General features: G+C 41.3%; 1 protein-coding gene across 1 annotated transcript in view; it reads right to left on the reverse strand.

The window, feature by feature from the left end:
- Nucleotides 1-2,436: 2,436 nt before the first annotated feature.
- Nucleotides 2,437-22,772, reverse strand: part of LOC143414988 (serine/threonine-protein kinase BRSK2-like) — a gene marked incomplete at its 3' end in the record, with an annotated part of 96,356 nt that continues 76,020 nt past the window's right edge. Inside the window, 1 exon segment of the mRNA XM_076880330.1 lies at nt 2,437-2,522. Within this exon segment, the coding sequence (XP_076736445.1) occupies nt 2,437-2,522 (86 nt within the window).

Below are 22,772 nucleotides of genomic sequence, written 5' to 3' on the forward strand. Positions count from 1 at the left end.
TCATGTAACATTACATTAAATGTACTTCCCATCCGAGTCCCTACAGATCCTCTGGTTCATGTTCACCTCAAATCGAAAGAAGCATTATTGAAATAATTGGGTTATAAACTAAAGAGTATTTAGCTGTGATGTGTTGCAGTCACCACATTGATGCACAACATAAATCCCTGAGAAAATCCACAACCCATGTGGGTTTGTGGTTTTATCCATCTCCTGTGCTGAGCCGGCTCCTCCTGCAGCCCGTCTTCCCCGGGGCCTGATTTATTAGCAGATTAAGGGATCTGCTCAAGCATTTACCCATCACAGCTATTTAAATTAAAAACACGCTCGGGCGTGATTTGTGAGTGTGAGAATTTCAAACTGTTTGCATCCATGATGACCATTCGTCCCCGTCCTCGCAACATTAAGAAAACAAATTCCCGCTCCATTTGACAGCAGCACCTTTATCAATTATTGAACAACATATTAAGCCACGCCACTGGAGCGCAGCCATCACATGCATGAGATTAATGTATACAATAAAACCCGTACACGAACGCTTGAGTCGCCGGGGGCCGGTTAAAGTGACGGGAACCAAAGAAGCATTTCTAATCAAATCCCAGAGCTCAGATTGCTGCTCGTGTAAACGTTGTACTGTTGTACAGTGCTGCCGACTGTTAGTTAGACGTTTGATTTATCAGTGCTGTTTGTCAGCCGTTAAAGAGCCGTCGCAAAATTACAATTCTCCTAATATGAGAGTGTAGCATCGTTCTCTGTGGATTCACAATAGCAACAGTTTCCAAGCTTGTTTATGGACACCGTGTCTGAATCATCTTTGAGGCCTGAAGTTGAGGATGAATGAATGACTTAATCTAAAAAAATATGAATAAATTTATTACCCATAATTTGAAAATGAATGTGTCTAATAATGACTATATTCATTTTAACAATACACCACGTTTACTTACTAGATTAGCATTTTATATATTTATATTTTTATAACTCAACTCTGGATGAATGGGTTCGATTTCTTCAGGTTTAAGCGGACTGATGAAAGGCCTTCGTGCTGTTGTTAATTTGAGTTGGCATCATGCTCATTGTGACAAAGTAGATGAGCAATTGTAATGCTCTCCACGGGTCCCAGATGTGTTGACTTTTCTTGCACGTTATGCACATTATTGTATCAAAGTAACACTGCTGTCCGACTAACCTGGGCTTGTTTGTGCAAGCGTTCTGTTGCTGGCAAATTAAGGTAAATACTCAGTTACACGTTTCTTTATATTTTATTATGTTGCAGATTAAGTCATTTGTTCATACTTTGTTCTTTCTTTCAGTCTTCATGCAGGTCAGGTGTGGGGAAAGGCCCGCCTAGCATTTCCTCATTTTAAAGTGCTGATGATGTCAGATATGACATCAGCAGGTTGAACCAAGAGGAGGGGTTTCTTCTACCATAGAAATGCTTCCTTTTGTTTGTTTCCAGGTCCGAATGGATTTGTTGAATCTTTTGTTTTTATAAATAGAGCCGTTTAGCTGTGTAAATGTGCTAATCAGAAGTGAGAGGAGGTTTTTGTCATTCTTAGTCATCTGTGTAGAGTTTTAGGTCGGTCAGCTCTAGTGAGTGGCACTGGCTGCACTAACTGAAGGGAAATTGATGGGCCTATACACAGCCAGTCTCTGCCAGACTGAGGGAGGAGAGGTGAGCTGTGTTGCTGCATCCATGTACTTTGAGTTTTGTTAATTTAGTTACTTTGGGGGGAAGTTTTGTTAAGTTTCACGTAAGATGGAGTTCACTGTAAATAAATTGCTCACCTCTGGAAACCTAAGTCTGCTTCCCCATCACGTTCCTTGACGTTCGAGTCTGACTACTTCACACTTATCAGTCAGTTTTATTTGAAACTTGTGGCAGCGCGAGTTAAAAAGTTCAAAGCTAAAGTTCTCCTGGATACATTAACATTTGGACGAGCACTTTAATGCAGCGGTCTCCAACCTTTTTTGCGCCACGGACCGGTTTATGCCCGACAATATTTTCACGGACCGGCCTTTAAGGTGTCGCGGATAAATACAACAAAATAAAACTAGTACCGGTACCGAAAAAAAGAAGATTTATTCATAACACAGGTGAAAAGACCCAGGAAAACCGAGTTAACAATAAAAACGATAAAAACGATAAAAATGACAACAAAATAATGCTGAAAACTGATAAAAACCCTGAAAACCATACATTTCACACCTGAGCCTCAACTCTCATGGACCGGTACCAAACGACTCACGGACCGGTACCGGTCCGAGGCCCGGGGGTTGGGGACCGCTGCTTTAACGCAGTACCTGCTATATTCAAAGCCTACAAACTCTCCTAACTCTGTTAAACAATAAAGAAAAACAAAACTGTATTTTCACACATTATATTTTAAAAAAAGAGTGTGTTAACAGTGTTGACTGAGGGAGGGGTATACTCACAGGTATTTCTTGTTTTCGTAGACGTCGTGCAGCTTTAAAACGTGAGGATGCTCTATGAGTTTGAGAATAGCTATCTCCCGCTCCACCTGAAGACAAACACAAGAAAAAGATTCAAAAAGATGGAAGCAGACAGCCCGATGTTCTGAATAACAACACTCATAATGAGGGCTAAAAGTTTCTCACACTTTCAGCTTGTACATTTGTCTAACTTTAAAAGCTGACGTGATACCACAGAGGTGACTGTTAACGTGCCACACAAACAGACACGTTTCTGCGACGGCTGCGATAAACGGCGCCTGCACATCTCAGACACTTGAGGATGTTTCTATATATTTATTTTGAACTGTCAGAGCAGGGATTACTCATCCTGCGTCCAGCTCAGTGTGTGATTACACATCTGAACAGCAAAACGCTCGATGACTCATTTCAGTTTTTGAGTCTCCTGATTTGAAGAGATGGACGAATGTTCGGACAAAAACATGTTTTCGTGTTAGATGAAGGACTCCAGTATTTGACCGATTCACAGGAAGCAGTCTGAATGCAGAATCAACTGGCTGCCTCATTTCAAATATGCACACACATCGCTATGAATGTCTTTATTTTGTTTGAGTGATATTTTATTATCTAAAAAACAAGCCCCACCAAAAAACCTGCAAAACACGTGTTGCAGAAGAGTACATAACAGCAGATTATATGAGAGGAGCTTTAAATCATTGTTGCCAGCAGGTGAGTGTCATGAAATGATACAGTAGTTGCACAGATGTTGCCCAAAGCTGTTTAAGTGCTAACCTGCCTGCTGTGCTCAGGATTTACTGCCAGTTGGCACCTCAGCAGGCCGGAGGGTAAACAGAGTTTAGACCTCTGTGCTGCACAAAGTAAAGTATAGCACTATTTTCTCTGTGGACACCCACAGTCTGATATCTTATTAAGCATCTCGGAGCCATTTATGTCTGCTGCTCTAATGTAAATCCTGTGGACAGATCGCTAAACGGGGAACAAGAGTGATGTCGAGTCAGACAATCCAGTCTGAAAGCAGAAAACATTCAAAGCTTATCACACAGGAAGGAAACCACCAGAGGGCGATGAATGCTGAATCCATAGGGGGACAAAGAAATCACAATCTCTCATTTTTAATGGTAGTTTGATTTATTGCAGTTTTAGACAGAAGATCCAAATCCAGTTTATTTATATAGCACGTTTAAAGACAAAAAGTTTGCCCAAAGTGCTGTACAGAAACAAAACATACAACCACTGACACTCACATAAAACATAATAAAACACATAGAAACCATTTCAACTCAAGCCAGTCTGAACACTATCGAAAAAAGGTGTGTTTTCAAAAGCATTTTAACAGGAAACGAAGGTGCCCGTCTAATATTTAAAGGCAGCGTATTCCAAAGTTTTGGGGTCATAACTGAAAAGGCTCGTTCTCCTCTACGTTTAAGCCTTGATTTTGGGACAACCAACAGCAGCTGGTCAGCTGATCTGAGGGTCCGTGAAGGAATATAAGGCTGAAGTAACTCAGAAAGGTATGGGGGAGCAAGACCATTAAGGCATTTATAAACCAGTGTTAGGACTTTGAAATTAATTCTGTGACGAACAGGAAGCCAATGAAGAGAAGACAGGACAGATGTTACACGTTCATTGCTGTGGGTAACAGTTCAGAGGCGGGCAGCAGCATTTTGAATGAGCTGAAGACGAGCAAGAGATCAAGTTCAAGTTCAACTTTATTGTCACTTCAACCATATACAGTTTAAAAATACACAGTGAGGCGAAACAACGTTCCTCCAGGAACCAAGGTGCTACAAGACAGCTTGTTGGCTGACTCCAGAAAAACAGCATTACAGCAGTCAAGCCATGTTGAAATAAAGGCATGTTTTACCTTCTCCATGTCACCAAAAATACACAAAAAACACTCATTGCATAAAAGTTACACATTGATCTGGACGTGGCACACAGATTACAATCAATCAATTACGGATACTCGGATACGTATTCCTTACCTTCTGGAGGCGACTGCTGTTGTATAAATAAAACTGAACTGAACTGTGAGACAGCTCAGTGTGTCACACTCTGACTTGATTACACTGTGAGCGCCTGACCTGTACAACAACTGATGATCAGCTGTCTGTCGAGGCAGATGGCCGTCCCTCCCCGAGCCTGTTATTCCTGTTAAAAAGGAGTTTTTCCTTTCCACTGTCACCAAGTGCTTTCTTAAAGGGGAGTTGCTTGATTGTTGCCGTTTTGAGTGTTGAAGTCAGTGGGGATCTACACTACACCACTGACATCTATTGATTGCAGAGTCTCATCACTGCTGTGCTTTAAGCAGGAGAACACATAAATGCCATCAGTCCGTCATCACTCACTCTATCCTCACGACACGCTTCCTGCTCTTTATGTGTCAACAGGCTGGCCTGAGATGGGAGTGATCCTCTGGTGTTCCTGCTTAGGGTGATGTGACAGGTCTGAGAGAGCAGGCAGAGGACGCCTGAAAATGACATTCTGTTTCTATCAAAGCTCGGTCACAGTGAGCTGTGCTGGCTGCAGCAAACAAATAAGAGAAGAATTTCCTTTAATCTTTGGAGTATTTGTTTCCCAGACCACGCCAGCGTTTCCCTTTCTTCTGGTTAACCTGCAACTGTTCTCCCAAAGCTGGTGAGAAAGGCGACGCATTTCTTTATATCATCAGGTTAATTTTTCAGGGTTAAATCCATCTCTGTTGGCTGCCAAGGCAAAAATCATTTGATTTTAATCGTTCTGATATAAGCTGCATTAACAGAAAATAATAATATTGATCATTTTGCCCTCCCTCTAATCATCACTGTTTCAACAGACACCCTTGCAACATGTCTATGTGTGGTCGAGGTAGAAACGGGAGGCAGTAAAAGAGGCCAAGGATGTACTCAGTGTGTTTTATGCTCGGTCTCTCTCAGCCCTCAAAGCAAACTAAAAATAATTATTAACCTTTTTCTTTTTTTGCACAAATGCAAATAGAGCCCAATGAAGCAAACTCAAGTGAGACCAGCTCTCCAAAAAAAAACTGTCCATGAGTTTAATTAAATGGCTTTTCAGAATACCAGGCGAGCTGCTGTCATATTTGGAAGTCAAGATTAGTAATGAGAAATATCCATGTCAACAGTAATACTGAAAGAATCTGCAAAGATGCTGACATGATGAGGTTAAAATCAGCTGTAAAGCAGTTACTACTGGTCTGCAGTACAGAGCTTTACTGTGTGATAGTAAAAAACAGAAAACAACAGGCTAGCTGTCAAATGCACTCGGATGACAAAGTTAAGAAATGAGAGAAAAAAGGTTCTTTTTCCCGCTGGACAACGTTCTGGTCACTTTATGAATGAAGTGTTAAATGTAAAAACTTTTCCTCACAATGGTCACATGGTCTATGGAAGATAATATAAAATGCAATCAAGTTTTTCTACATTTATTTGCATTTCCAATAAAAAAAAAAAGAAAGAAAGAAAATGAAAAACAAGTCTTACTTCATATCTGAAGCTGCCTGCGTTATCAATGCTGGTAATTGTCACGGTGCTGGGTCTGAGTTTCTTATGTTTTGGTTTATTTTTGCATCATGGATTATTTTCTGCGCTTTGTTGATTATTATTAGAATTCTCTGTTTCTCTTTATTCGTTTTTAGGGTTTGTGTCTTATGTTTAGTGTAGGTTCACTTCTGTGTTTAGTCTGCGTCTTTGTGAAGGGGTTTCCTGTTTTATTGTGAAGGTCTGTGTCTCATGTGAGTGTATTCAGATGGTCTCCCTGTGTTCTTCTGTGTGTCTACTGGTTGCTGGTCTGTCTGTGAATCTACCGTGTGTTCTCCCTGCTATCACCCTCCATATGCCTCTGCTGACTCGCCTTCATGTTCGTGTTCTGGTTTGCTGTTTTGTAGTTTAGTTTTGTCCCAGTACAGTTTAGCTTTAGCTCTGTTTTGCCATTTTTCTCCTTGTATTTTATGTTACAATAAACCACCTTCACATGGATCCTCATTTATTTCTCCCACACGGCTCACTCCTTTCCCTGTGACAGAGCTGGAAGTTATGGAATTGTGTGGAAAATATGCAATTTGCACTGCCAACGCTCAAAAATCTTGCCTGCAGGCAGTGTTGGGGAGTAATAGAGTACATGTACCAGCGTTACATATTTAAAACACAAAATATGAGTAACTGTATTCTGTTACAGTTACCGCTTAAATAAGTTATAATTAGAATACAGTTACTTTGTTGAAATAAATGCATCACACGGCAGCCATGTCCTGTTTCATATGTTAGCCTATCCCCTCCCTAATTGTGGTAATTCCACACATTGCCAGAAACCCAAACAAAACACACAATAAGCAGCTCTAATGTAAGCGTCCTGCTAATGTTGGTGGCGGTTAACCCTAACCTTACTGCAGATTTTTTGTTGTCGTCATCTCATCGATTTGTCTGTGCAACAATCAGCCATTAAAACTACCAGGATTAAATATTGTGTGCTTCTCATAACAGCTCTGACCAGTTGGAGCGTGAATGAACCCAGGAGCTCTGGGGTTCTCCCGGGATCTTGTTCTGACAAATTCTCCATCAGATCCTTTCCGTTGTCAGGGATATGGAGTGAGGTCCCGGTGGATCAGGCTTGTCCTGGCACATGATGATTGTTTGGATTGCTATCTGATGTGTTGGGAGGCCAATGCCATGAACTCTTTGTTGTTCCTCAGTCTAGTTGCACTTTCCCACAGGACAGTGTAAATGCCACCAGTGTGCTTAGTTTGCAACAATGTTCAGGTAGGAGGTACACGTCTTGGTGTTATACCTTTCACTGGTCAGTATTTTTAACATTATAGCGATGCAATCTATGGTCAGCACACTTTAGGTAACGAGGTGTGCATGTTCCCACCTCCCACAAGCGCTCTCAAAGCAGGATGGCTGCAGGTGCAGCACATCAGCCCAGCCTCCTGCTATCACATCTAATTAGCCTCATTTTCATCTCCTCACACAATCGGGCACACACTGTAGCATGGCAGAGGCTAATTAAACTCATGTACAAGACAAACAGACGTTGAACCCCGGCCGTCCCCGTGCGAGCTACGACGCTGACATTTATTAAGCTCGATTACGACCCATATGGTTTTTTAATGTGTGGTAATAAAGTGTGAAGGCACGTAGAGAAGGCTGGGGGTGGGGTGGGAGTAAAAGCGAGCGGCAGCACAGGTGAAACACTGTTACTGTGATCACGTCGGAGACTCGTCTATCCTTCAACCACCATCTCCGCTCAACTTAATTAACTTTGCCTCATCCTCTCCATTGAGGTCTCAAGCTTTGCTCAGTGTCATCAAAAAGGCATTAGCATATCAGCTTTTATCAAGTTAGAGCATGCATAATGCAGCCTATAAGACACAAAGAAGTGTCGGCTTTAAATTGAATTAACATTAATGATGCATTAATGTAAAGCCATTATAGCTTTAGAACACATTCATATCTTGGACACTGTCAGTCAGAGATGGAGTATCTCTAAGCTGAACCCATTCAAAGTCGTTTTTGAGCCTTATCTTTATCTGAAAGACAGAATTTAAAAATATATTGCTGTTGGTATTTCTAACAACCTCTTCTGCTCATTTAAAGCTCTGGATTTTTATTCTGGGACCTGAGCTTTCCATGACTCATCGTTCAAAAATAGTCGCTGTGTATCACACACTGGGCCTTGATGCAGGCTGACAGTTCATCCACTCTGTAAACAAGTGGCTTTAGCTCCTCCTTCTTTAATGCTACTCTTTGAGCCAACTTTATTCGTCTTGGCTGTTTCTCATAAGCAGAAGGTTTGATGAGCTGGGCTTCTGTTGTCAGAGGTGTCTGTGCTCTCAATGACATTATATACAGTGGGGCAAAAAAGTATTTAGTCAGCCACCGATTGTGCAAGTTCCCCCACCTAAAATGATGACAGAGGTCAGTAATTTGCACCAGAGGTACACTTCAACTGTGAGAGACAGAATGTGAAAAAAAAATCCATGAATCCACATGGTAGGATTTGTAAAGAATTTATTCGTAAATCAGGGTGGAAAATAAGTATTTGGTCACCTCAAACAAGGAAAATCTCTGGCTCTCACAGACCTGTAACGTCTTCTGTACGAAGCTTTTCTGTCCCCCACTCGTTACCTGTATGAATGGCACCTTGACACGCCATGTCGCAAGTTTTGTGAGGTGCTTTTTTGATATTTAATGGATCGGATTACATTTTTTATTTCTCTCCGATATCCGATCCAGTAATTTATACCAATAGGTAATATCGGATCGGTCCATCTCTACTACTGAGTCCTCAAAGTGCTTTCTGCTGATATCCGATACTTATGTGTTGTACCAAGTGAATCCACATAATAGGTTTTATGATTTTGATGTCCACACTTAACTCAATGTGCAACTTTATTGGCTGACAGTAGACAGTGTGTTGTGGTCCACAGGTGTAAAGTGCACTAAGATTTCAGAATGCAGCCTGAATACAATCATGTCAAAACTCAGTCTGAGCGTTATGGTGATGCCTAATTTTACCAGTTCTTGTCACATGCCAGGTGTCATGTTTCATTAGGGGCTCAGAGCTCCTGACTGATGCCTCCACACCTGATAGATACTCTTAATGAATTATCAGCACTGATGATGCTTCCAAATCTCTATTTAACTGAAACATGATGCCGGGCTGAGGGGCACAAGTGGCAATAGATTGGAACATCTACTCGGTAATCAAACCGCCATCTGTTGCTATGATGTCTCGGTGATCTTGGAACCACGAAAAGCCCAGTCCACTCCAGTATCCAATCACAATCCCACAATCAAACCGCTAGTCCTGACGATGACTGTTTTGTGTGAACCAACAGAAGAGACAGAACAATGAAGCAGTTTATGAAGCAATGCAGATGTATTCCATAAAAACGACAGACAGAACATCTTTGTGCAAATCTAATACAACAAAGATGTAAGAAGGAAAGAGAGAAGTGCAAAACTGGAGAAGAGTATGGAAAGATAAAAGGACAAGATAAAAGGGAAAGAATGCAGAAAAAATGGAAAGGAAGCGGGAAAAGATCGGAATGGAGGAGGAAAGAAGAGTAAAAAGTAAAGAATAACAGAAGAAAAGCAATAAAGTCAGAGGAGATGTCTGCATCTCAGTGATCACCAGGGAGCGTCTCCCACCCTGCTGCCAGAGCTGCTGGATAACTATCAGGCGGTGTGCCCAGTTGTTTCCCTGCAGATATCTTCGTGATAAGTGAGACGAAGCCAGCAGCCTTCACAGCCTCCTCACTGTGCAGCGGCATCAATCAGAATACATGAGCAACAATCATGCGGAGCGCAGGCTGGCTGATGTGACAGTGAGCGGATGAAGGTCAGTGGTTAATCACAGTTAAAGGGTAGACGCTGTCCTATGCGGAGGACTACAGTCAGAACAATTCCACGTATCTGCTGTCCGCTCCATCGCTGCCGTGTCACTCGAGAGGTTCAGTCATTCTGAATGATGACAGGCTAAAGGTCGCGCAGGTACAAAAGCACCATCACAGTAAAAGAGCCTAATTTACCTAAGAATTAAGGGTGGGCGATATAAATGATATAAACAATATAAATTTGGCCAACGATAGAAATTTTGACTATATCGCTCTATCGCATGTTGATGATGTCATCAAGCTGCGCCTGTTTTGGTCGAAAGCACTGCAGCAGCTAAAAACATTATCATCTGCAAATTATGGCGGGCAACAGTCATAGCAAAGAGATGAAGCACTTTTGAAATATGGGGAAAGCCAAAAACTGCGCTTCCTCCACTTCTGTAACATTGATTCATTAATGTTGAATTCTCTCGCAGCTGCTCTATTCCCATGTTGTTGCAGTATATTAATAACTAACCTCGTATTGTGGATGAATGATCTCAGTTGTTCTCCTGACTGAAGTTTGGCCCGTGTATAGCATCCTGCTATGCGATTGCATTTGTCCCTGACCACCAGAATCCCTCACGTTAACTTTTATCGAGTGGAAAAAGAGTTGGGGTTCATCCTCCAGCTTCACTGTGCTAATGTTATGCTAACATAGCTGTGTCGCTAGCAATCACGTAGCACATCATTATATACCAGCTAGCCCAACTTCAGTAACCCTGCAAACGCCACTGGTGTTTAGTTTTCTGTCTTCATTTATGTTGGAAGTGGTAGCAGAGCTGTACGTTTTAATTAGTTTCAAAAATCTCTCTGTCAGAACATGGTATGAAATGTTTAGGTGTAAACTAGCGAGCTAACTTCCTGTTAACTTCTAACTCCGTTAAATTTAATAAATTCTGTTTTCATGGATGTTAAACTTAATTGTTACACCTGGTAACGCAGCAACGCTGATGATTTAATTAAAGATGAAAGAATTTAGACCGTTTTTAACTCTTAGTGTTCGTTTGACTTTGGGACCTGAAGCGGACGGAGTTTTGGACCCAGATTACTCCGCAAAGCGCCTCACTACAGCAGCCGTAATGCTCTGATAATCCATCAAGCAGTGCGGCTTACTAAAGTTGTACTAAAACATTTTTTAACAGATTTCTGCACGCCCAAATCTGTTCGAGGTCAGTAAGCACAACCACAATTCATACATAAGGCACACTCTCGATTTTTGAGAAAATTAAAGGATTTTTAGTGTAGAAAATACGTTATACAGAAGAAAAGAATATATCGTGATATATATCGTTACCGTACATGCTTCAAATTATATTGCGATATGAATTTTAGGCCATATCGCCCAGCCCTACTAAGAATGTTTGGTCTTCACTTCTTAAAATGCAATTTTTGTTGTAATTCAAATCTCTAAAAATAGCTTTTCTTACTTACCGACATAAGACAGACGGGGGGAATCTGACATACACATAAATTGTTATATGAATTTACGAGCATTTCAATCAATATTACCTAAAGATGACTTTGTTTTGTACCACTTGCACTGGCCAGCACCATCTCCAGGTCAGACAAACTTAGTTTCCTTGTTTCTTAACAACTAATATATTCGTTTAGGCTTAATCCCTTTGGTGTGTTTCAGTTGTGCAGAAGGCATCCTTTGGCAGAGCTGCATGACGTGCTTCCAATTCATAATTTTTCAATGAAATAAATGTATTTCAAATAAAACCATGATATTTTCTATATAAAGGTGCTATAAGTACTGTTTAATGCCCCACATCAACCAAGCAAAACCCAAAAGTTCAAGTGGGACACAAACCAGGGTCTCCTATCTGTTACACCTACTTATTCCACAGACACCACTCTAACCTTCATTCATGAACATTATGGGCTTATATCTTGACATCCACCATTAGGGCTGTTCGATATAACGATATATATCAGATGACGATACGTCTATCGTTGCATTTTACGCTATCGTTTGTTTCGTGGTGTCGCAAAATAAACTGTTTACGGCAATATTTTTTCATGGTTTTGATGGTCACTGTAGTGGCTATATTAATTTATTAAAGTTCTCTCTTTCTCTTATATTTAATATAACCACACTACGGACGGACAAGCGCCTGTTTTTATGCGTTGTCGTTAGCAACAACGACGGTAACAGCATCGCGTGTCCGCTTGTTTATTTTCCACATAAACCTTTCACAATAAAGCTCAAGACGCCCAGCTGGAAACACTTCACGCAAGTCGAGCTGCCCGAGATTCACAGAATTTACAGAAAATGTTACATTTTTGTGATTTATATCGTTATCGGACGATAGATGTCTTAATATCGGGATATGAGATTTTGGTCATATCGCACAGCCCTATCCACCATCACTATCCCTAGTTCATCAAGGCAGTGACACAGAAAGACAAAAAGACACCTTGTGCATAATGGTGACATTCAGAAATGGCATAATATGTTGTCTATGGATGAGATTATTTTCATTATTTGGGAGAGAACCAGTGGTTAGAGCTACAACAGCCAAATCCAAGTTATAAAACTAATTACATGATTGATAAGGAGTTGTGAAAAGTGCATTAGTTTGGCCGGGATCATATCATCTGAAATGTCAGACACTTATTTTCAGCTGTGAAGTTTTCAGTTCCCTTTGGAAATGTTGGGTTGGGCTTGAGCGGACTTTTAGGTGACATACAGGAAGAATAAGGTTCATGCCCTTACATAAAAAACAAACAAACAAACATTAAAACTGTTCAAGAAAGGCCCAGTTAGCCTACTCCCACACTGAAGAAATAATAGTGAATAAAGTAAGAATAATTACAATCATCTTCTTCATATAAAACATACCCCAACGCCCTCACACTTTCTTTTTCCCCTTTTTTGTTTTCCTTTTAATTTCGGGGGGAGGGGGGCATTTTGGTCCCAATGCAAAAGGTGAGCCACTGACTTTTCAGACTTCAGACTTACTTTTCAGATTTATTGGTAAATGGCCTGCATTTGTATAGTGCTTTTCTAGTCCATAGGACCCCAAAGCGCTTTACACTACATTCAGTCATTCACCCATTCACACACACATTCACACACTGGTGATGGCAGCTACATTGTAGCCACAGCTGCCCTGGGGCGCGCTGACAGAGGCGAGGCTGCCGGACACAGGCGCCACCGGGCCCTCTGACCACCACCAGTAGGCAAACACGGGGTTAGTATCTTGCCCAAGGATATTTGGCATGCAGCCAGGATGCAGCCTGGGATCGAACCACCGACCTTCTGATTAGTGGCTGACCTGCTCTGCCACCTGAGCTACAGCCACCCACGTATTGGCACCATTAACACAACCAACCACACGTTGAGAAGATGAAATGAGTCCGGTCAGGCATGAGGAGGCCCAATTCAACCTCTGAGGAGGTTAGCCAACGATCCACTGCACTTCAGTGGAAAAAGAGATTTAATCCACACACACACAATCACCCTCCCTGTCCACATGCTGTTTCTGTATTTTCACGCTTACAACACGAGTGCTCCCACAGGACAAGAGGCAGCGCATGAAGCAGAGACAGAAAAAGCACTTGGTAAAAATTTCTAAATTGTACGCTACCATTGTTGGATACCAGCTGGACCAGAGGATAGGCGATGGACTAAATGGATTAAACAGATTTAGCTGTAATGAACTGATTCAAATATCACCAAAACAACATAATTCTAAAGTGTCATTGCTACGTATTGTTGCAATGAATTGAACAAGACATTCATGAAAGTTGCATTTTCAGGTGGTTCGATTATGTTTTTCCCCCCAAACACAATCGTTTCAGTGTAGCAAATGCAATAGAGAAGTTGTTCAAAACAAATGAATCATATTTTATAAATTTGCAATGTCAATAAACTGTTTCTATTTCTAAAATCCTGGACCTTCACCCACTCTTCCCCATGCTCCCAGAGACAACAGCATAATCTCATGGACAAACATGACAGCAACATCATGTGACTGGTAAATATGCAAACAGGTGACAGTAATGTTAATGTGCCTTCAAACACCTCACCTTTACAACGTAGCAACATGTAATGACTATTTGTCTTCATTCATTCAATTTATATACACTGTTAAAAAATACAAGAAAAAAGTTTAATCAGCATCGAGTCAAATTAACTTCTGAGATATTGACATGTGATCTGGTCAGTTAAGGGAGTTGTTGATCCATCTTAGCTGCTTTGGTGTTAATGAAGTTAACAGGTGCACTGGAGGACTCACAATGAGACAACTATCTTTCCCTGGTGCGCTGGTCTCCCATCATCTTTCCTGTTTTTTGAATGGTTTTGCGTTTGGCTAGGATCAGTGGTACCACTGCTAGCACGAGATCATACCTGGACCCTTCAGAGGTTGCACAGGTAGTTCAACGACTCCAAAATGCTGCAACGTGCCAAAGCCAGAAGGTGTCCTGTTGCCTTCCAGCACAGTCTCAAGAGCATGGAGATTTCAGGAGACACGCAGTTACACTACAAGAGCTGGACCTATAACCCATCAGCATGATCAGTATCTGCTCCTTTGTAGAAGGAGGAACAGGATGAGTACTGCCAGAGCCCCACACCTCCAGCAGGCTACTGGTGTCAATGTCTTTGACCAAACAATCAGAAACAGACTTCCTGAAGGGTGGACTGAGAGCCCAACACTCTCTAGTGCAGTGTTTCCCAACCTTTTGGAGCCACGGCACATATTTCACATTACAAAAATCACACGACACCAAACAAAAATGTCCCGAAAAGCATATTGATCATTTTTCTCCACGCACCAGATATAGCAGAATTGGCTGGTTTCTTCTGACCACTACTCATGGTAGGGCCCTCATCTGGATCAGAGTTTTCTCCAGGACCAGGTCAGGCGGACTACTTCCTCTTTTCAAATATTTATCTATTGCTATTCATGCTGCATCATCTCACAGCATGACTATTATGTCATTTCTTCTTCGTCTTCTTCTGTTTTACTGGCATTTAGCAACCCATTGAATTAGAGCAGGTAGTTTTACTGCCCTCTAGTGGAAGACAATGGGATTGTTTTGCCTGTTACTCACGCTGGTCGCTTAGAGTACTAATCAGGTGGAACCAGATAATCTTCCACAGCACACCTGAACACTTCTCACGGCACAAGTATGTGCCACGGGTGGGTCCTGTGCTCACTGCCCAGCACTGTGGAGCCCGACTGACATTTTCCATAGAATACCAGAATTGGCAGGTACACCAGCGGCTCCCTGTGCTGTTCACAGATGAGAGCAAGTTCACCCTGAGCACATGTCACATGTGACAGGACGTTATGCTGCCTTCTCAGTATTACCAAGTTGATGGTGGGTCAGTGATAGTCTGGGGAGGCACACACAGACATCTCCGGGCCACAGAACCCTGAGTGCTGTTAGGTATCGAGATTACGTGGAATGTTCTTTTGGTTTTTAATCTTAAAGACTTGATTAGGTTTATGTCTCATCAGATTTTAATGTATAACTGATGATGTCAAAATTGAGTCTCCCAGTACCATTTAATACCAGCAATGAGGCAACAGTAAAGGTAGTAGACCACAGCACACAGCTATACTGTCAAAGTCTGTGTGAGTGTGAGATTGGCATGCACTATTATTGCTTCAATTATCCTGTCCTGAGCAGTTTCTGTCCTCCATCTCTTAGTAACCTGTGCTTCCTGTACAACACGCTCCTTTAAAACCAGCGTGACGCCAGTGTAAAGCCAGGGCAGACATGTGGGTGCTAGGCGGGACGATGGTAAGTCTTGTGTAAGGTGTTGATCTCCGAAGCATTGCTATAAATGTCAGGCTGCTCATCCCACCAGAACCATGCATTGGTGGTAGATATACACACTATAGCATCTTTGCATGAAGTGCATGTTAGTTCACAACAAAGGCCACTAAGGACTATGAGGTAGATATGGGAAAAGGTTGAGGGTGAAAACACAGGTGAAAGGACTGAGTTACCAGTGATCAGCAGAATGAATGACAGAACAGATGATTCTGAAGGTTATGTTGATCAAGCACTAAATCCTGAAGTTGTCCTTTACATCTCAGTTATAATTCAACATTTTTTTGCAACCATGACCTCATCGGCTTAAATCACTTTTTGTTTTTAATGGTTTCAATTATTCCAACTTATTACAAATTAGAGCAGGGCGATATGGCCAAAAATATTTATCACGAAATATATATCTGAAAATTTGCGATAACGATATAACTGACGATATAATTGATGCGAGACAAAATACAACTCCACAACTTTACTAGCACAAAAAAAACACCATCCATTTATTTTCACTTAAACAAGAAGCTGGTTTTTATGTGCATTAAAGCTATATAAAAATGTAACAGTGCAAATGTAAATTCCTTGCTGAAAGTTTAACCAAAAGGCATTTCCAGTAGAAATGGGCTGACATATCCTGAGCATAACCATGTATAATATCCACTGAAGTTAAAAAGAGGTGCTTTGCAACATTAAACTGCAGTGTGCCAAATAAAAAAGTCAAATACGTATTTTTCAGACCATAAGGTGCACGGGATTATAAGACACATTAAGCAAAACAAAGCAGTCAGATAAATAAAACTTTATTCAACTCATTCTTCTTGCTTCCTCCACTTCTGTACCATTGATTCATTAATGCTGTATTCTATCACAGCTGGTCTATTCCCATGTTGTTGAAGTATATTAATGACTAACCTCGTATTGTGGATGGATTATCTCAGTTGTTCTCCTGACTGAAGTTTGCTCCGTTTACAGCATCCTGCCATGCGATTGCATTTGTCTCTAACCATCAGGAATCTTCACGTTAACTTTTATCGAGTGGAAAAGTGTTAGCGTTCATCCTGCAGCTTCACTGTTTATGTTATGCTAACATAGCTGTGTCGCTAGCGATCACGTAGCACATCATTATATATCAACTAGCCCAACTTCAGAAAACTAAACAGCAGTGACGTTTGTAAGGTACCTTACAAACGTCACTGCTGTTTAGTTTTCTGTCTTCATTTATGTTGGAAGTGATAGCAGAGCTGTACGTTTGAATTTTTTCAGAAATCTCTCAGTCAGGACATGCTATCCGGTCGTTCAGTCTGACGTCACTAGCCGTGTCTGGGCCTAAACTCCGCTGCAGGTCCACATATCAAACGATCACTATGGCATTACTGAGAGTTGAAAAACTGTCTAAAGTCTTTCATCTTTAATAAAATGATCAGCGTTCTGCTCTACCAGGTGTCACAATTGAGTTTAACATCCATGAAAACAGAATTTATGACATTTAACGGAGTTAAAAGTTAGCAGGAAGTTAGCTCGCTAGCTTCTATCTAAATACAATATAGCATGTCCTGACTGCGGGGTTTTGGAAACAAAGTAAAACATACAGCTCTGTTATTCACTTCCAACATAAATGAAGACAGAAAACTAAACCGCAGTGACGTTTGTAGGGTTACTGAAGTTTGGCTAGCTGGTATATAATGATGTGCTACGTGACCACTAGCGACACAGCTATGTTAGCATAATATAAACAAGCTAACTTTTTTTCCATTCGATAAAAGTTAACGTGAGTGTTCTCGATGATTATTTGTAGCTATGCCCTACATCTCTAAATATGATAACGTGCATGCCTACAAATGTCACTGCTGTTTAGCATGGCAGGATGCTGTAAAAGGACCAAAACTTCAGCCAGGAGAACAACTGAGATAATCCATCCACAATACGAGGTTAGTCATTCATATACTGCTGCATGGGCTGGGCTGTAGTTACATCCTAAGGTTTTAAAAACTGAGCTTAAATAAATGATTAGTGGTAATAAAAGCCGAGGGAGGTCAACAGTGATCACTGACTGTTTTAGGAGCTTTTTGAGATTAAATATAAGAAAATACAAAACATTAAACATGTTAACAACACAAAAGCCATATTAAACACAGACTACTTTAGGCCCAGAAGTAGGATTCGTCACGTCATCACTTAACGACCGGATATCATGCTAGCGAAACTAGCGAGCTAACTTCCGCTAACTTCCTGCTAACTTCTAACTCTGTTAAATGTAATAAATTCTGTTTTCATGGATGCCTGGATGTTAAACTTCATAGTTACACCTGGTAAAGCAGCAACACTGATCATTTTATTAAAGATGAAAGAATTTAGACAGTTTTTAACTCTCAGTAATGCTGCAGTGTTCGTTTGACTTTGGGACCTGAAACGGAGGGAGTTTAGGACTCAGATAACTCCCAGATTTAATAATAATAATAATAATAATAATGGATTGGATTTATATAGCGCTTTTCAAGGCACCCAAAGCGCTTTACAATACCACTATTCATTCACTCTCACACACTGGTGGAGGCAAGCTACAGTTGTAGCCACAGCTGCCCTGGGGTAGACTGACAGAGGCGAGGCTGCCATATCGCGCCATCGGCCCCTCTGGCCAACACCAGTAGGCGGTAGGGTAAAGTGTCTTGCCCAAGGACACAACGACCAGGACAGAGAGCCCAGGGATCGAACCGTCGACCTTCCGGTTACAGATGCGATTCCCAACCCCCTGAGCCACGGTCGCCCACCTTAGAGCACCTTAGTCCAATAACGATGGCCTGCTTGCATGTTCTACAAAAAAATGTGCTTTGTCGTGTATCTGACGGACAAACACCAAACCAGTTCCACATAGGGTTGCCAACTCCCTGAAAAATAAATAAGGGACATCTCGTGGCCAGGGCCGGGCAACCCAGTTGTCTTCACCCTTCCCAGTGTGGTGAATTTTCTAGCTCTTTTTTTGTGTGTGAAATTTTTTTTTTTTTAACCATTTGACTTGAAGTTGATTTAAGTAGATGCATATTCTATTCTTTGTGATATGAACACATGTGAAACAAGTGATCATTTAGCCATTTATTTTTAGCTCAAAATGACAACATTAACACAAGAAAACAGGTCTCTTTCTTAAACAGAAGCCTGTCATGCTTAACTTTTGAGAATATAAGTAAATCTTTCTTTAAAAGAACTCTGTCCTGCTTAACTTAAAATAATAGAAAATAATAGAAAGAAAAATATTCTTGTAACAGTGCACATTTAGTGCATTTAGTACAATTGGCTTCAGTTGAGGTATTATTTCAGCTTTTCTAACGCTAATCGGCTGCTCATGTTTGTAAACCCGCTTGTTCCCATGATTACGCATCTTAACTCATCATCATTATTCATCTGTGTATTACTTTTATGTATTAGTCATCTATTTGTTGTAATCATCTATCCTGGCAGTTGTTTATTACACAAAATAAGTTATATTATCACACTTCTGGCCACATAGCGCTGATATTCACTGCACATGCCCATATTAACTTTTTCCAGCCAGGTGTTTTCCTTTTCCCATTCTTCCCTTTCTCTGAGGGGAACAAACATTGCTGCTTTAATGCTGGGCTTACACTGTGCGATTTTTGGCCCATTTTGAGACGATTTTTGAGTCGTGCGACCGTTTTGGTGATCGGACCGATTTTGGCCTTCATCGTGCGTCGTGTAGTATACGTGGGGTAACGAGAAGTGATTAACACCTCACGACCAGCTCCCGATCATCAATCGCTCGTGAGGGTCTCACCACAGGCGCTCACACTGCTCACGCGCAAACGTAAACGTTGGTGAAAAAGATGGAGCAGCACGGCTGTGCAGCGTGTGATCTGGACACAAGCGATGGAGGCACAACTTGTAGAACTTTGGAAAGCTCATCCGAGCCTTTTCGATGTGGCATCACAAAATGATCACGACCACAACAACCGTGAAAATAGTTGGATTTACACTGCTGCTTAATCACAGCTGCCTGATCATGTTTTTCATTAGCAGTTTAGCAAAGTTGATGGTGGTGGTGTGTCTGTGTGAGTGAAAGACAGAGAGAGTGAGAGAGAGCGCGACAGATTCTCTGTTATAACCTTCATGTTATGGAGGCACAGTGTGAGCACTCAGGTCGCATCAGATCATCGGGTCATATAGTGTGAGACCTGCATCGTGACCTACGAACTTCTAACCTCTGCGAGTCAATCATGCAGTTTGAGCAGGAGCTGAATCGCGCGACTGAAAAAAATCGCACAGTGTCTGCCCAGCTTTAGGTGTACCGTCGTCCGAGACTTGCACCGCAGTGTCGGCGTTTGTTTCCCTGTTGGCCATGCTTCTTGTTGTGGTCATCTGTTGTCTTCCGGTATTTTCTCCGCAAGCGACCTTTCCTCGACCAATGAGATGAGCGGTAATCTGAATTGTCATACTCGAATTGTCATAAGTGTGCTGTCAGCATGCGCGTTTTACCCATATTCTATCGTGATATTTCATTTTCTTATCGTTGCTTAACATTGTACCAGTATTACTGTGAACGGTATAATATGGCCCAGCCCTATTACAAATGTCTATTTAGTTTCTGTTTTTATTTAACTTATTTTCTTGCTTTTAAAACATAAAAATATTATTATATTTTCAATAATTAAATTTGCACAGTTTTCCTGAGAGAATGCAGGCTCTCATTCTAGATTACGTAGGGTGAAAAGTATGGACTCTCCACAGATTACCAGTCCAGCACAGGACCACCACAAAGACAGATGACCATGTCACATCTATGGTCAATTTATATAATCCAAACTTGTTGGGGTGCAGTAGGTACGGATATGGCAGCTAGTCAATAAGCCCATAATTACCAAATTACTAAACATGGAATAACTTTAATGTGTGATTTTAAAAGGTTTCTTAATCATGAACCCTGTCAGGATGATCTTTAAACTAACAAAAAGGGATTTTTTTTTTTTTGTTAATTAAATTGGCTTATATGTGACCTGTGTGGCCCCAGCACAGTTTAACACTCCTGCATTTCACATGCACAGGATTATTCAGGATGAGCTCATTAGTTAGTGACTGACATGTCACTGGCCAATAAGCACGCAGTTTCACGGTCAGATCCAACATCCATATACAAAGATGACAGTGATGGAAGGGTTCATCTTCAAAATGATATTTCAGAAACCAGCAGCAACATCCATCTTATATACTGTGTATGGCACACACTTCAGGGGGATAACCGGTTTATTAAAAATGTGATTAACAGTTTGGCTGCTAAATTCTTATTTATTAGATAGTTTTGCTTCATTTTTAGCATTATTATGCTTATTGTAATCCTTTGATCATTTATTCATCCACTGCTTATCCAACTTCCCTGGACCCAATCCCAGCTGAGTGAGCAAACAAATTCCCATCCACATCCAAATCCGATTTACAATCACCAACCTAACCTAAGATCCAAGTCTTTGGACTTTGGGATGAAACCTTTGGAAGAACAGGAAGAGCATGAGCTCAAACAGAAAGGCCAGCCACAAAGTTTCAACTTGAAGCCATTTTTTTTTCTGGGAGGGGACAGTGCTAACTGTTGTACCACCACGCCATCACTTGATTGGCTAGTTAAAGGTTGAAAGTGGAGCACCTGGAGGAGACCAGTGCAAGGAACTACAACAGGGACTACTCGGTCCCCGAGCTATTCAGCTGCTTATCAAACATTTTGTACTCACCAAGCATATAAAGTTAACTATTTGTCGGCCTCTGTAGTAGTATGGCACCATCACTGTCCTCTAGAGTCAGATGATTTTCACTAGTCCAGATGCTGACTAACAGACACCATCCCCGTGAGGGAAGCAGGTTGAGTCCTGTATAATTCACACAGCCTTAAAATACACCGCTATCTCTGTAGAACTACTGCTGCCAGTAACCTCGCCCTGTTCTCTCATATTGGTGTGTTTAGCAAAGCCAGTAGAAATTCTTTCAACTTTATCAGTCATGGATAAAAATCTGAGATGACAAAAAGAAAACAAAATGTATTTATATGGAAATGATTTGGGTGATCCGGCGTCTAACGACGAACAAGGGAAATGTAAATGGGTCTTGTGCGGTGAACAAAAGAGACGTTCGTGTGCAAAACCTCGACAGAATAAATCCAATGCTTCGCTAAGTTTGGAGCAAAGGAAAGGAGAGACACAAAAAAGGGAACCTGCAGCACATCTGAAAATGTCAAACAAAATGGGACGAGATGGGGTCTCTTCAAAATGCCAACGGAAGCAGGAGGAGCGGCGCCTCAGTGATGCTTTCAACATGCACCTCCTTCAAATCCCATCTGGGTTTGGTACTATATTTTTAGGTAGCTGGTTAAATTTCGTTGTGCGAGAACGCAACGGTTATAACTTGAGCCAATAGCTGCCTGTTGCCATGACAACAGGGCCTCGGCTTCTTCTGAAATAAAGCCGAGGCGCGAAAGATTAGAGAAAGCTACAGGGGCAACCCCCAGACAGACAGAGGAGGGAATGGCTGGCAGTGAACACAACCATGTCAGCATTAAAACATGTTAAAAACACAACAGCCTTAATAAACACAGAGTAGTTTGGACCTGGAAGCAGGGTTCATCACATCATCTCGGTATAAAGAATAATAATCATAAATATAGAAGAAATGTCAGCAGGAAAGAGATTGCTGAAAGTACCGAGAGGGACATGATGTGACAAACACAAAACAAAAACAACAAGACTGACGAGGGAAAAAAAGGCCCAACGCTTTTTTTTCCTCCTATCGGCTGGGACTGCAAATAAAACTCCACGACATGACCGCACAGTTTTTAATATGTGACCACACACAAGCATAAATGTGGGCAACGACGTCTGACAATCACATAGGTGCAAAATCTCCCCACAGAAGTAAAGTAGTAAATTCGCCTTCATTGTACAGAGAGGCGACGGAGAAAGTACATGAGAAACTGAGGTTTTTATATTTGAAATGTAGAGAGAAATGCACTGTACCTGCATCATGTTCTGGTCTATTTCCTGCTCCTGTTGGTGTCTAAAGTGAATATTTGCCAATAGCAGCTTTGCAAAAAAGTAGTTATAGAAATCTAAGGACCTGAACATTTTCTACTATGTTGTAAGAATTACCACAAAGAATCTGGAAA

Source organism: Maylandia zebra, linkage group LG1 (genome assembly GCF_041146795.1).
Source record: "Maylandia zebra isolate NMK-2024a linkage group LG1, Mzebra_GT3a, whole genome shotgun sequence".
Classification (NCBI taxonomy): Eukaryota; Metazoa; Chordata; class Actinopteri; order Cichliformes; family Cichlidae; genus Maylandia; species Maylandia zebra.